At 34.4% G+C, this 14,587-nt stretch overlaps 2 protein-coding genes across 2 annotated transcripts in view; one reads left to right on the top strand and one right to left on the bottom strand.

Annotated features, from left to right (window-relative positions):
• Positions 1 to 334, top strand: part of LOC114262278 (oxysterol-binding protein-related protein 1D) — a 13,528-nt gene extending 13,194 nt beyond the window's left edge. Inside the window, exon 8 of the mRNA XM_028202635.2 lies at positions 1 to 334. This exon is cut by the window's left edge and continues 124 nt beyond it. Within this exon, the coding sequence (XP_028058436.2) occupies positions 1 to 62 (62 nt within the window). The 3' untranslated portion in view covers positions 63 to 334.
• Positions 335 to 1,246: 912 nt separating this feature from the next.
• On the bottom strand, positions 1,247 to 7,687 carry LOC114262277 (ARM repeat superfamily protein). The gene is made up of 15 exons (XM_028202634.2): positions 7,112 to 7,687; positions 6,324 to 6,500; positions 6,072 to 6,196; positions 5,846 to 5,987; positions 5,485 to 5,634; positions 5,348 to 5,401; positions 4,283 to 4,378; positions 4,152 to 4,211; positions 3,931 to 4,005; positions 3,807 to 3,860; positions 3,537 to 3,638; positions 2,771 to 3,454; positions 2,461 to 2,595; positions 2,242 to 2,349; positions 1,247 to 1,689 (listed from the first exon to the last, which is right to left on the bottom strand). Exons 1-15 carry the CDS (start codon positions 7,529 to 7,531, stop codon positions 1,540 to 1,542), a joined length of 2,532 nt encoding a protein of 843 aa, XP_028058435.2. The 5' UTR covers positions 7,532 to 7,687; the 3' UTR covers positions 1,247 to 1,539.
• Positions 7,688 to 14,587: the final 6,900 nt, after the last annotated feature.

Genomic DNA, 14,587 nt, shown 5'->3' with positions numbered 1-14,587 from the left:
GAATTCCTGATGTATTTGGGCAGAATACCGACTCGCCACCTCCTTGTATAATACAAGAGTAAGCTGTCTGTACATCTGCAGATTTGCTCTAGTTTTTTTTCCTTTTTTCAGTATTATTTTTGTTGTACTTAATTCTAGGCTCTATGGAAAGCTGTTTTGACCTGCGACAACGTCTAGCTCTACTCGGGTGCTTCCGTCTTTTGGTAGGCATTATAAGCATATATAAGCTGATTAGTTCTGTAGTACGAGTTGCGGGGTAGGAACTGATATTGAAATGTCAATTTTCTCCTTGTTTGGGTGGTGAGAAATGGAAAGAATGTGATTTTTAATGCAATGCTTACGACGGAATGAGATTACAGCTAACCATTTTCCCACATCTCACGAAAATCTCACATTCTATAGCACTAAACTAGTCCCAAAAAAAAAAAATACTAAAAAAAGTAAATCTAATCTTGTAAATTTGATATATTTGTACTTCATTTTTTAAAAAAATTTATACTTTTTGTTAGTATTTTGTTGACATTATTTGTATTAATTTTAGTTAGTTTAACTTTACTAAAAAAACAATCCTTATCCCCCCCCCCCCCCCCAAAAAAAAAAACTAATAAAATTATATTAAATTTGTAACACTTATTTTTTTTGTCAAAACATTAAAGGTGTGCAGTGTAATTTTTTTTTTAAAAAAAAAACGTTAGGCACCGTTTGGAAAGAACTAAATCAGGTTTTTTTTTATTATTTTAGTCACAAAAGACAAAATAAATTATTTTAGCCAAAAAAAAATAAAATATCACATCCAACCTATAATCATTACACTCTTTTCACACAAAAAAAGTCAAAAAGTCAAAAAATCTTTTGCAAATTAAACTTTTTAACTCAGGTTAAAATAGCTAAAAAAATTAAAAAATCAAAAAGTCAATTTCAACACATAAAACTCAACATTAAAGATGAAAATCCTTGATTTTCGTACTGAAAACCAACTGATACAACTTCCACCGGTTGTGAAGGCACTGTTTTTGTCTCAAAACATTTAAAAATAAAACAAAATAAAAATTATCTGCAACTCATATTTGAAGTACAAAATACCGACGCTGGAAACATCTTTTTGGCATGGCATGGATCCCGAGCTCAAATAACGTTTGGAATCCATCTGTAAACATGTGGGTGAAGAATCCATCTCTAAACAATATCATAAAAGAAAAAATAGGCAACTTTGAGTTCTTTCTATAAGATACAAAGAGAGTGAGAATGCAAATCACAAACAACATGGCAAGGATTGATTGATATTCGGAGCTTTTATTCAATTCCTAACTGTGATAAAAAAGAAAATAAATAAAAATAAAACCAAAAAAAACAAAAAAAAAAACAAAACAAAACTTGAAAACAACCTGCATCTTCTCTACCATGAAAATCATATTAGTAGTAGACTCAGAGCAAAGTATACTCCAGATCAATGACCAACGCAAAAACACAGTTGGAAAAAAAAAAAGAAAAAAAAAGAAAAGAAAAAAGAAGAAGAATAAGAAGAAGGTATAGTTGAGATCATTTCCATGCTTTTCTCCCACGAAACTGTTTGGAAGAACGCTGCTGTTTTTTCTTTTTCTCTTGCTTAGATCTTGCTACCTTAGACCTCTTTGCAGCAAGAGGCATAGCCTTCTTGTGTTCCTTTTGCCGATTGCTCGAGCCACCAGTCTGTCCACGACAACAAAAACACCAAAGTTAGTACAACTAAAGAACTACAGAGCCATCTGTGACATCTCACTGAAGCCTAAGTAGCTTCTTTTGAACGCGAAACGAAGTCGGTAAATGCTGTGTTGGACTTCTTGAAGACTCCACAGGTTATATATGACAAACTCTTGGGCTGCGTTTTGATTACTGGATTAAGTTAATCACAGTAAATAGATTATCAAAGAAAATCGTAAAGAGTGAAAATGTGAAGGCTTAGCTTAACAACCATATTGTGAAACAAACTAAACTGTATACAGAGCCTACCAAGAAAATATCAAAACAATTAAGGATTTAGTATGGTGATGCGGTTCTATTGCCCTAGCCCTAGCCCTAGCCATAGCCATATAGACACAACATAGAATGTAAAACAACTTGTTATGAGAATCAAGGTGAAGTCTTTCAAGAAAAGAAGGTTCACAAAAAGCTGATTAAATTTTTTCAAGTTCTGATAAAAACTATAATTTATTATGTGTACGAATCTAGAAATAAAGTATATATCATAATAGCAAGGTGCACCTTTTTTTGTTTGACAGCTGCTCGAGCCTGGTACTTCCCTCTCTCCTCCCTTCCTGCTCTTATTAATTCCAGTCTTTCCTCCTTGCTTAGCTTCTTCTTTATGTGGGCCTTATTAGCACGCACAGAACAAGAGATAAGCAACACAGCAAAATCACAGTGTTGCAAACTGATTAACTTACCAAAAAAAAAAAAAAAGAAATTACGAAATAGAAAACTCACTTCAAGTTTGGCAGGATCCACTCTCTTAACGCTAAGCTGATCAGAACTTGGAACCTTAAAAGCTGTTGACTTGGCATCTGAACCCTTTCTTAACAATCCATGCTTAGCCAAAGCAATCCTTGCCTCCTTCTTTGCCTAATCATAATAAATGACAAGTTTAAAAGATAATAAGCATCCCAAAACCATGTACAATGTCTAACAAAATTTTTAACTAGTGCTTTTTTTTTTTTTTTTTTAATGATTTTACTAAGAGATTCACATTGGTATTTAAAATTGCAACTTCGTTCAGAAATGAAAGACCAATACATACATTTAGTTCTTTGATTCGTTGGAAGTCCTCATTGGAAAGGATGCCATCTGTTGGGTCTGATGATGCATCTTGCTTCTTTGCTCCCGCTAATCTCTTCAAAGCCCGAAGGCTTGTATCAGCAGCATTCAGCTGTCCATCAAAATCAGAAAACTTCCTCTTCTGCGCTTTAGATTCCTTTCCCCCAACCTCATTACCACTAGCTTTGTGCAAACCGTTGGATTCTTCATGCTCATCCTCCTCTTCCCTCTGATCATCATCATCATCATAATCATCACCATCACCATCAACATCATCCTTATCACTCACAGCACCATCATTTTCAGTACTATTACCATCATCTTCATCTTCAGCTACAGCTACTTCATCATCTTCACTTTCTGTTTCTATATTAAAATCATCATCAACATCTTCACCATCACTACCACCATCATCATCCTCATCGCCATCCTCTTCAACAGCACCTACATCTTTATTATCCTCAGAAGAACTACCAAATCCATTCTCATTAGAATCTTCACCATCACTACCATCAGTGTCATTGTCATCATCACCGTCATCATCAGATTGTAATAATTCAACACCAGGGACATTTCGGGCAACATTTGCTTCCCCAAATGCTTTTGGCCTTGCCTTTGTATCACTAGAGCGGCCACGGTCTTTCTTAATAAGAAGTGATGGGCAAACCTGCAATGTAACTTACTTAGTCTTCCTGAATTCCCACCCAAACCACACACAAAGGCCAATGCAAACCACTTTCCTTTCATACCTCTCTGAATAAAGTAACAAGTGAACGAGCAGCTGCTGAAACAGCTTTCTCATGTGACTTCCTATATAAGACAAGATCTTGCAGCAAATCTTCCGTCATCAACTAAGAGCCAAAATAAATTATAAAAAAAAAAAAAAAAAAAAACCAAAAAACAAAAAACAAATAATTGAGTCAGAAAATTAAAGAATGTCAATGACAGTAGGCAAAAACTTCTCTAATACTAAATAAAAACATGATTATCTTATCAAACTAATGGATAGTGAGTAATACCAAAGGCATGCGTAGACATATCTCCCTCACAGCATTCAGTCCAACAGCGATGGCCTGGAAAAACCAGTGTAGAAACTAAATTCACCATACATGAGAGAAATTATTTATGCAGCAAAAGTGATACCTCCATGCGCGAACGGTCATGTACAAATTGATTGACTATTTGTTTGAATAATGGTTCAACTGCATCTGGTGGCACCTATTCAAAAAACAAATAAATCTATATGAACAATAACCAGGGCTATAGATGGTTAATAACAAAACATAATAATAAGAAATTACAATAAGTAAATTGTTCTAAGAACTATAAATTTGAGTGATAAGTATGATCAAGCAAAGGCTCACCATATCATGGCAGGCCTGAACAGCTGCTGCAAGTAAAGTAGTGACATCGCGTTGATGGGGCTGCAAGTAACAACATGGTCATACTGCAAGAAAATGAAAGTAATGCATAGGTAGAATGTTGGATACCACACCTGAACATATTTCTGAAGGTATGGATAGAAGTTTAGTAAAATCAAGCGGTGAAGCCCCACAGTTCGAGCAATTACTTTCAACATCATCATCTTAATCTGCAGTGATGAGCAAAAAATCACATATGCTTGACAGTGGCACAGTATTTATATAAAAGCTGTAAACCATGAAACTAGAAGTTCATCACATATATCAACAAACTTGGAACAGAACATAAACAGAAATTTCCTTGATCAACAATTAATAAAATTAAACTAAAGTTCATCAAGAAGATGGAATCGAAGTCAACTTTTCAAAAGTTATTCTTACTTTGTTCTTCATTATTTTTAAGTTTCATCTTTCTAATGTATTATGCTAGATTTGCGGCAAATCCTGCCGAGACAAGTAGCTGATGAATCAAGTAAATCGACGCAATCCACAAATTGATTCATAAAATCACTAAAGTTAAAAGTACAAAACAAGCTACAAATATGAAGTTAATTGGTACAGAAACAAAAGAATTGTGATGAATCCACAGAGAGAAAAAATAAAAGGAAAAGAAAAAATTGTTCAGCATTGCCAAAGTAGAAATTCTATCGCTTGGTAGTTTTCCAAATAATATTTGTTTCCCTCCCATACAAATCCAGTTTTGCAGTTTTCTTTCACAGGAACACATGCTGCAAATACGAAATCAATGGGTACAGAAACAATAGAAATGTGATAAATCCACAGCCAGAAAAAATAAAATTAAAAGGAAAAGAATTGCGCAGAATTGTGAAAGCAGAAATTATGTAGCTTAGTAATATTTCCTTAGCTTAGTAGTTTTCTTATTACTATTTTTTCCCCTCACATATAAATCCAGTCCTGCAGCATTTTTCAGAGGATCATATCTTCTTTGCACTCCCCACAGCCTCCACATACCCAGTTATGAGTCAACCAGACAAAAAAAACCAGAGTGAAAAAAAAAAAAGAGGTGCAACAATTTCATTAGTCCCACAAATTGAGACTCAGATTGAAATAAAATTGTTTTTTTTAAGAATAAAACATAGAGGCAAAGTAAGGTGTACGAAAGTGAAGAGAGAAACTACCTCAAACCGTTCATTGCAAGTTTGAAGGCGAGAAAACAGCTTCTCAGCAAATCCCTACAGGAAGAATATAATTTAGAAATTATCCTTTGCCCACATAATTAATCTAGCAACAGATTAAAATATGACAACTAACAAACCTGGGCATCTTTCAAATGGCTAAGCGGTGAATAGTAGTTTAAATTACTCTTTTCTGATGACATGCGTTGCTGCCTTTTCATACTACGAATGGCACGCTGCAATTTCGCTTTCTTTTTCTTCTTGCTAGAACTTGTACCTTTATGGTGTGCCTAAAATTTAATAGAACATAACATCACAAATTAACCTAATAGGCAAGCTAAAAAGAGGTTTCCAACAATAATTGCATTTTTTATTCTTGTTTATTTCCAAAAGATAAGCCCCAACCATGCAAGCTGACAGATGTTTGCCAAAATTCTGATGACAAAAAATCAAAGTAAGCAGTTGGAGAAGCAATATATCAGTAGTTCACAAATGACAGACCTTATACATAGCCTCTCTACTAACAACTTGTGGCTGTTGAGTAGCCGAATCATCTTCACTGCTTGAACCATCACTGTCACTATCATCATCGTCTTCAATATTTTCATAATCCAGAAGAAACGATAGAGCCGCAATCATGATCCTGAGAAATTCAGATAAAAAATATAGCTTCCTTACATTCATGATTGGAAATCACAGACAAAACATCTCTAAGGCAGATGCATACCTTGACGATGGATGAAAACAAGCTGTGCATATTGCATTCGCTGTCCTATCATCAAACCACACCTTTCTCCTATGAAGATCACACAGAGTGATAAGTGATTGTTTCGCTTTTGCTTCATCCTCTTGCTATCACAAAATTGAAATTCACACGTTAAACATGTCAAGAACAAATAAATCCAAATGTCAATCTCATTGACACAAACTAGATTACTAACCAGATCAAAAAAACAAAAAAAAAAACTAGATTACTAACCTGTAGCATTGTAAACAAGATATTCTGAAGAGCACGATTTTTTGCATCGTTCTTATGCTTCTGATTCATGCGCCTAACACTATGAACAACATGTGAGAATGCCAATTTTCTCAAAACTCTGTCACCTAATGTCTGAAGCTCCATGAACAACGCAAGGGTCTCCCTAATATCAACCATCTAGCAAACAAACACTTTTGTCAAACACAAATAAAACATCATAAACAGCAAATTATTGTTTAACTTTAAAAAAAATTAAAAAATTTAAAAAAATTTAAAAAAAATTTAAAAGAAACAATAAAAAGAAAAGAAAAATCAAAACTTTGATACCAAATTTTCCAACATTGTTCTTTTTTTCTATTTTTCTAAGCTAAATCGAGTGATTTTTTTTTTGTCCAACGCCTGAAAAATTAAAAACAACGGTCTTGCTAACTAGTGGCCCCGGCACAAGAAAATACAAAAATTAAAAAACTGAAGAATACTTGTCCCTAATTTCAAAACATTCATCATTGATTTCACCATTTTGAAAACATTTCTTACACAATTACCAAATATTAAGCAATGCCCCACGAGCAACTAAGCATTTGCCTAAAAACAATACTTTCCAAAATTTTCTCAGCAACCAAACAGTGCATTGACATCAAAACAAACGTGCCGACAATTCTCTTTCTTTCAATTAAAGTTTTCACCTAAATTAATCAAAACAACTCCATTTTATACAATCAAAATTGAGCATTCACCAGAATTTATCCAAATTATTCAATTCAGCTAAGAATATAATTGCAAAATACCTTGCGATTGATGAGAAGAATCAGAGCCTGAGCAATATGGCATCGCAGCGACGACGGAATCGTCCGGGCGGCTAAGCCGAGAAAATCGGCGATTTCTTTGGGGAACTGAGACAGCTGGTTACGGTAAAATGGAGTGACATGTGCCAAGAACATGACTCGATCGCCGAGATCCTTGGCGACGGTGGGGTCGCCGGCGACGCCGCTGACGGAGGTGAAATTCAAAGCCGCTTGTTGCTGAAAAAGCTCGAGAGAGGACTTGAATTGAGCGTAGAGAAGTGTGAGCTCGGTCTCGTAACCTTCTGGATCGCACTTCATCTTCGATTGCAGTGTCGGGAGGCTCAGCTTCTCGGCGGTCCGCCCGGAGGCTGAGAGTGACTCCGGTGAGATCTCGGGGACGCCGCGGCGAGGTGTTGTTGACATGGTTGCTCCGCCTTCGTCCTCTCTCTCTCTCTCTCTCTCTCGGGTTAAGGAGATTGGAGAGAGAATCAGAAACCCTAGAAAAACCCTAGTTGTTTGTTTATGCTCTCTGGAGAGTGATGACGTGTTCGGGCGGTAATGAGAGAGTTGTACATTTGTTGCTTTATGACATAAAAATTTATTTAAAATTTGATTTGTTAGGTAAATCAAATTAAAAGTTAAAATAAATTTTAGAATTTGTTAAATTTTTAATTCAAATTTGAAAATTCTATTGGATTTGATAAATCTTATGCATTATAAAAAATTAAGATTGTGTTTAGATAGATTTTCAAACTATAATTCTACCCTCACATTCTAATGCCATGTTTGGATGCATCTTTCAAATTATATTTTCACAACAAAAAGAAAATTATGCGTCAAGCAGGAATTTTTTTTTTTGAAATTTGGCTTAACCAATCATCTTGCGGGTTGACCGGCCGGTCAACTGAAACATGACAATTTTTTTTGTTGTTGTTGCAATTGGCACTTGTTTTTTTTTATTATATATTTTTAATAAAACAATATTTTTGAATTTTTTATGAGCTTTTAATAGATTTTTGAGTTGTGTTTGGTTATGAATTGTAAATTTTTGTATCAGATATCATATGCTACATAAAAAATTCCCTACTCAATTCAAAACTCATTCACCAGACTAATTTTTCACACTCAAATCATAATTTCAAAACTTACAAATTCAAAATACAACTCTATTATCAAATTATATTTAGAAAACTCTACCAAACGTTACCTAAGTTGTTCAAACTCGATTTGTTATTGACTCAATTAAAACTCATTTTAGAATTAGCTAATATAAGCAACAGTTAAATTTGGTTAAAGTTGTAATGAATTTAGGGAAGGCAATCTGAACCCGACTTGACGGGGACTCGACCCCCCGACTCCGAATTAAGCGGTTATTCCCAGAAAAATACCCCCGACGGGCCGAGGATGGTATTAAAAAATAAATCCCTAATGATATTCGGGCTGGGGACGGGCATACATGTTCCGGACTCGGACCCGGCCTCGACCCTCGCGCATTTAGCCCCGATATAAAATTAGTATTATGCCCCTTTTATATGTGTATGTGTGTGTGTGTGTGTGTGTGTAGGGTTTGGTTGACACACTCACTTATACACAAACACAACACAACGTTGCTCTGTTACTGCTGCTCTCTCTTTTATCGTCGCTGTTTATTTTAGGGTTTCACCTCCCTTTCTCTCTCATACAACGACAGATGCCGCTCCTCCATCACCGTCGATCCTCCGTCAACTCTGATGCTCCCTTATCGCTGCTCGTACATCACTGCCGATCCTCCCTCACCACCGCTGCTGTTTAGAGTTTCGCCTTCCTCTCTCTCTCACACACGACGACTGCTGCTCCCTCACCGCCGATTTTCAAAGGGTCTCTCTCTCTCTCTGTAGGGATTTCGACCTCTTTTTTTTCTCTAAATTTATTTGTTTGAAATATATATATATGATCTGTTATTTATCTGTTTTCAATGATCTGTTATTGATGATTCCATTAGCTTAGTTATTAATTGTTTCTTTGATATTTTCAAATGTTTAGTTAATTTGTTTCTCAGTTTCAAGTTTAGAAAATTTAATTACTTTGGTAGTAATGTGGTGGTCGGAGAGATTAAAAAACAACGATTTATATATTCTTCTTTTTAGGGTAACACTCTACATCTTATGATTTTAATTTTTTTGTTTGTGTATTATTCTTAAAAAAATAATTTGTTTTATTTTTTCATGCGATCACTGGTGGATTCTAAATGTTTATGATATGATTTCATTAGCTTGGCAACTGAATATTTGTCATATATATTGGCTAAAGGGTGAAACTTTTTGTTGGATTTTGGGTGATGGTTTGACAAAGTGTATGCTTTGTCATTTCACTACAAGAAAATGCATTTTTGCCGACCATTTTTGGTTACCAAAAACAATTTAGTCGCCAAAAGTCACGGAATTGGCTACCAAAAATAATATTAGTCAGCAAAAGTCAACTTTTTAGCTACTAATTTTTTTTAGTAGGGGAATGTTGATTATTGGCGACTAAAAAAAATTTAGTAGCTAAAAATATTACAATTGGCGACTAAAAAAATTTTTAGTAGCTAAACATATCACAATTGGCAAATAAAAGAAAATTTAGTAGCCGTAGAGGTACCTTTAGCTACTAAATTATTTGGTAGCCGAATGAAAATAAAAAAATTAATTTTTAATCTTTGCCGACCAAAATTTTGGTCGCCAAATGTTAACTTTCGGCGACAAAATTCCTTTTAGTCGCCAAAGACCTACCTTTAGCTACTAAATTATTTGGTAGCCGAATGAAAATAAAAAAATTAATTTTTAATCTTTGCCGACCAAAATTTTGGTCGCCAAATGTTAACTTTCGGCGACAAAATTCCTTGTAGTCGCCAAAGACCTACTTTTGGCTACTATATTTTTTGGTAGCCGAATGAAAATAAAAAAATTAAGTTTTAATCTTTGCCGACCAAAATTGTGGTCGCCAAATGTTAACTTTCGACGACAAAATTCCTTTTAGTCGCCAAAGACCTACTTTTGGCTACTACATTTTTTGGTAGTCGAATGAAAATAAAAAAATTAACAAAATAGTTATTTTATTTTATTAATAACAATTCCATTAATCTCCACTTGAAAATTTGACTAAACAAAATAGTTATTTTTATTTTTATTTTTATTTTTATTTTCAGGTTGTACACCCACCATCCAAAATTATTAATATCTTATTTTATTTTTTATTATCTCAAAATATTAATTTAAAAAAAAATTAATTATTAAAATAATATGAATTTCTTATTTTGTCCTTTTTTTAAATCCATTAATAATACAAAAAGTACAATTATGACAATTGATATTTCTACAAAAATATACTATCAAAAGGTAATTTTGAAAAATTAATATTTTTAAAATGTAATAATTGTATTATAAAAAGAAATTAAATTCTGAAAATAGACTATTATTTTTAGATGGAAGAAGTTGTCAGCTTTCATTTGATGGGTTGAACACATCTTTTAATAATTGGGCCCTCACGCGAAAGGTATGCTAAAATGGGCAACTTGTTATTGGCTGTTTGTCGATAGTTTTACATTGCAAAAATTTAAAGGCATAGTTACAGGTCAGTCTGATGAATTTAATTTTTAATAATAAATTTATTATTTTTAAAAAGTACAATTAAACTATTTATACTTTTTACATCATCATATTTCAATAACACTAATAAATTAAGAATAAATCAAAATTCACAAATAAAAGACAAAATATCCCAATTATTTATCATTGTAATAAATTTTTGCGACGGAACTATTTGCGACGGCACACTTTGTCGCTCATCACTCTGTCTCTTTCTCTGTCTCTCTATCTCTTTTCTCTATTCGTCTCTCACTCATCTCTCTCTCTCATTACCCATATTCTCTACCACATTTACCATTACTGCAAATGCCATTCAACTACCACCACTCTTCTCTTTCTCTTTTTTACTCATCACTCTTCTTTTTCTGTCTGTTTGTCTATCTGTCTGTGTGTCTTTCGTTCATCTTTCTTCTCTCTATCTCTCTCATTTGTCTTCTTTCTATGTCTCTCTCGCTCATCTCTCTTCTCTCTATCTCGCTCATCTCTTTTCTCTCTCTGTCTCTCTCATTCATCTCTGTTCTCTCTATCTCTCTATTTTTCTATTCTCTCTCTCGTTCATTTCTTTTCGCTCTCTTTCTATATATATCTCTCTCATCTCTTGTTTCTCTCTATTTTTCTATGTCTCTCCCTATCTCTTTCTCTCTCTGTCTCTCTATATATCTCTTTATCTCTCTCTCACTTATCACTCTTCTCTCTTTCTTTCTCTCTCTGTGTCTGTTTGTCTGTCTCTCACTCTTCTCTCTCTCCCTCTCTCTCTCTCTCTTTCTTTCTATGTGTCTATCTATCTGTTTATCTCTCTCCCCCATTGTGTTCACATTGCTCACTATCTCCCTCATCTCTGTGTCTCTCTGTGTCTCTCACTCATCTATCTCTTCTTTCATCTCTTTTCTCATCTCTTTTCTCTCTCTGTCTCTTTCGCTCATCTCTCTTCTCTTTATCTCTCTCGCTCATCTCTCTTCTCTCTATCTTTCTCTCTGTCTCTCTCGTTCATCTCTCTTCTCTTTATGTCTCTCTTCTCTCTATCTCTCTCTGTCTCTCTCGTCCAGCTCTCTTCTCTCTATGTTTCTTTTCTGTCTATCACTCTCTCTTACCACCCATCTCCTCTACCACCTTCACCACTACTGCAAATGCCATTCCACCACCACTATTACTTCTACTGTCGCCACTTCACCTCTACGACTACTATTACTACTACTATCGCCACCACTCCACTACCACTACTATTACTACTGCTACTACTACTACCATTACCTCTCTTTCACCCCTGCCACTCCATTTACATTACCACTACCACAGCTTCACCACTAATCTCTTTCGCCATCACCATCACCACCACCACCACCACCATCATCTCTTATCCACCACCTTCACTACTGCTGCCACTCCTTTTCCTCTACCACAAAAAATTAGTTCATGATATTTAGTAATAAAAAAAAAGGCCGCAGAAAAATATTTTTCATTGACTACAGAAAATTAACTTTTATTTTAGTGAAAAATATTTTTTATTAAAATATATATTACCCCTACTTCTACAAAATAAAAAATAATAATATTTTTTTCATTAAAATAAAAATGAAACAAATAAATTTTCAATCTTAATAACTAAAAAAAAAAAAAAATTTAAAAAAAATTCATTAACTACAAAAAAATATATATATTTTAACAAAAAATAAATTTATTTAATTATTTTTTTATTTTTATTTTTATTTTTCATCCCCGCCCCTAAATTGATTTCCATTCCCGCTCCCCCCTTTATTTTTTTCCCATTCCCGCTTCCACACCCCCTCCAAAAAAAAAAAAATCCCTAATCTCAAACCCAAAAAATCCCTAATCTCTTCTTCCCTCTCTCTCTCTCTCTCTCGAGATCGACGGTGAGCGGCGGCAGACGAGGGCCAGCTGACAGTAGCCGAAGCGCCAGCCGAGATCAGAGACCTCTTCGACCGTTACTCCGAAAATGGAATCATGACCGTCGATCACCTTCACAGGTTCTTGATCTAGGTTGAGGGAGAAGATAAAGCCACAAAAGAAGACGCAGAGTCGATCATGGAGTCTCTCAATGAACTCAAACACCTCAATATCTTCCATCGCAAAGGTCTCCATCTCGAAGCCTTCTTTCACTACCTCTTCAGCGACTCTAATCCTCCTCTCTCTCCTTCTCCTAAGGTAATTCAAACAAAATCATTCTTAATCTTTCTCACTTTCGTAACCGCTCGAGCCAGATCCATTTCAGAGAAATAGTATATAGTGGTTGAGTTGAGAATACATTGTCCATCTGTAAAGCTGTCCTAATCTTTCAAAAGATACCATGGGATATATCATCATACATATATCTATTGAGTATATATGTTTTTTTTTTTTTTTTTTTTTGATGTATATAGATATACGATTTTGGAGGGGATTTGAGAAAAAATTAGAGATGATTGGGGTTCAGAAGGAGTCTTAAAGGATGAAGAGGCTCTTTGTTTAGATGCAACACATTATGGAAATGTTGCAAGGTTTATTAATCATAGGTAAGTTCAACAAAACACAGAAGCGCATATGCCCTTGTGGCTTCCTCTTAATTATTAATGTGTTCTGATCCTTGTTAGTTGTTCCTCAGTCATTAACATTTGGTTTTACTCTGAAATTATCATAACTGATGTGTATATGTATATGATGGTAAGTTTTCATTTTCATCCATTAAGTTTTCATCCATTTTCATTTTCATCTACTCTTTTTTTCCCCCTCATTTGGTTGTGTTTGTTTCCTGAGAAATATGTGATGGTGTTCGGTGTTTTGCAGATACAAGAAGTGATCCGAGGTACCAAGGACGCACTTTCTCTAGCTCAGGTTTGTTTACTCTCTCCAATGTTTGTCAAAATTTACTTACTAATTTTAGTTTTTGGTATGTGGGAAATTGAGAGATGTGAAAAGTTTTTGTTTTGTCCCTTTTAGGTCTCAAATTTGTAATTCACCAATTCATCTTCCATGAGAACATGTTCGGATTGCTGAAATCATGGCCTCGAAAATCTCAATTTTTTGATGATCATTAACAACCAATTACATGTTCCTGATTAAAATCTAATTGAACTCCAACTTAATTAACTTATTTATTTATTTATTTGTTTATAGCCTTGTTGTTTCTACCTAAAGTTTATTACCGGCAAATTGATTTGGGGAACATACAGACTGTGTTGAGATATGAGTTTACAATGAGTTGTGAACATGTGTTATTGTTTTAACTTCAAATGAGGTACTTTGTAAAGGTGGTTGGGAAATGGGAGTGGTGAGTTATATTATAGATCTTGTTTGTGGGCCTAAAAGTATAATTTCAGTGTTTGTATAATACTAACTTATATTAAAAGCATGTAGTGTGCATGTCTTAATTTATCCAAAACAGGTTGTATTTTTGTTCCTGTTGCTTTCTAAACTCCTCAATATGTTGAACAAGCACAATTAGGAACAGGTTGACTATTAACAATATATATTTTGCTTAATACATTAGTGTAGGTATTAGGTATATGTGGCGGTTGGTTGTGGACCTCTGGGAAGATAGCAAACACTTCAATGGCTAAGGATTGCTGGAGGTGGTGGACGAGAAGACCAAGGATTGATCGGTTTAACATGATTGTCAAAAGTCTCATTCATTATGAACTGGAGGAGAAGACCAAGGATTGCTGGAGGTGGTAGTCCCTTTTTATTGATTTTTATCTCATTCATTACAAAGTCTTGCATATAGTTGAAGGGGAGATTGAAATTGATTGATTGGTTTAACATGATTGTCAAAAGTATAGACATATCCTACTTTTATCAAACTCTCTCTTATACATTTAACCAATAGCATTTCTTGCAATATAAATTTTATAAACTAATAACAGGCTAGACAGTAGCCCTG

This window comes from Camellia sinensis, chromosome 5 (genome assembly GCF_055761805.1).
Source record: "Camellia sinensis isolate YWXY chromosome 5, ASM5576180v1, whole genome shotgun sequence".
In the NCBI taxonomy this organism is placed as follows: Eukaryota; Viridiplantae; Streptophyta; class Magnoliopsida; order Ericales; family Theaceae; genus Camellia; species Camellia sinensis.
This window is presented reverse-complemented; position numbering and strand designations above follow the sequence as displayed.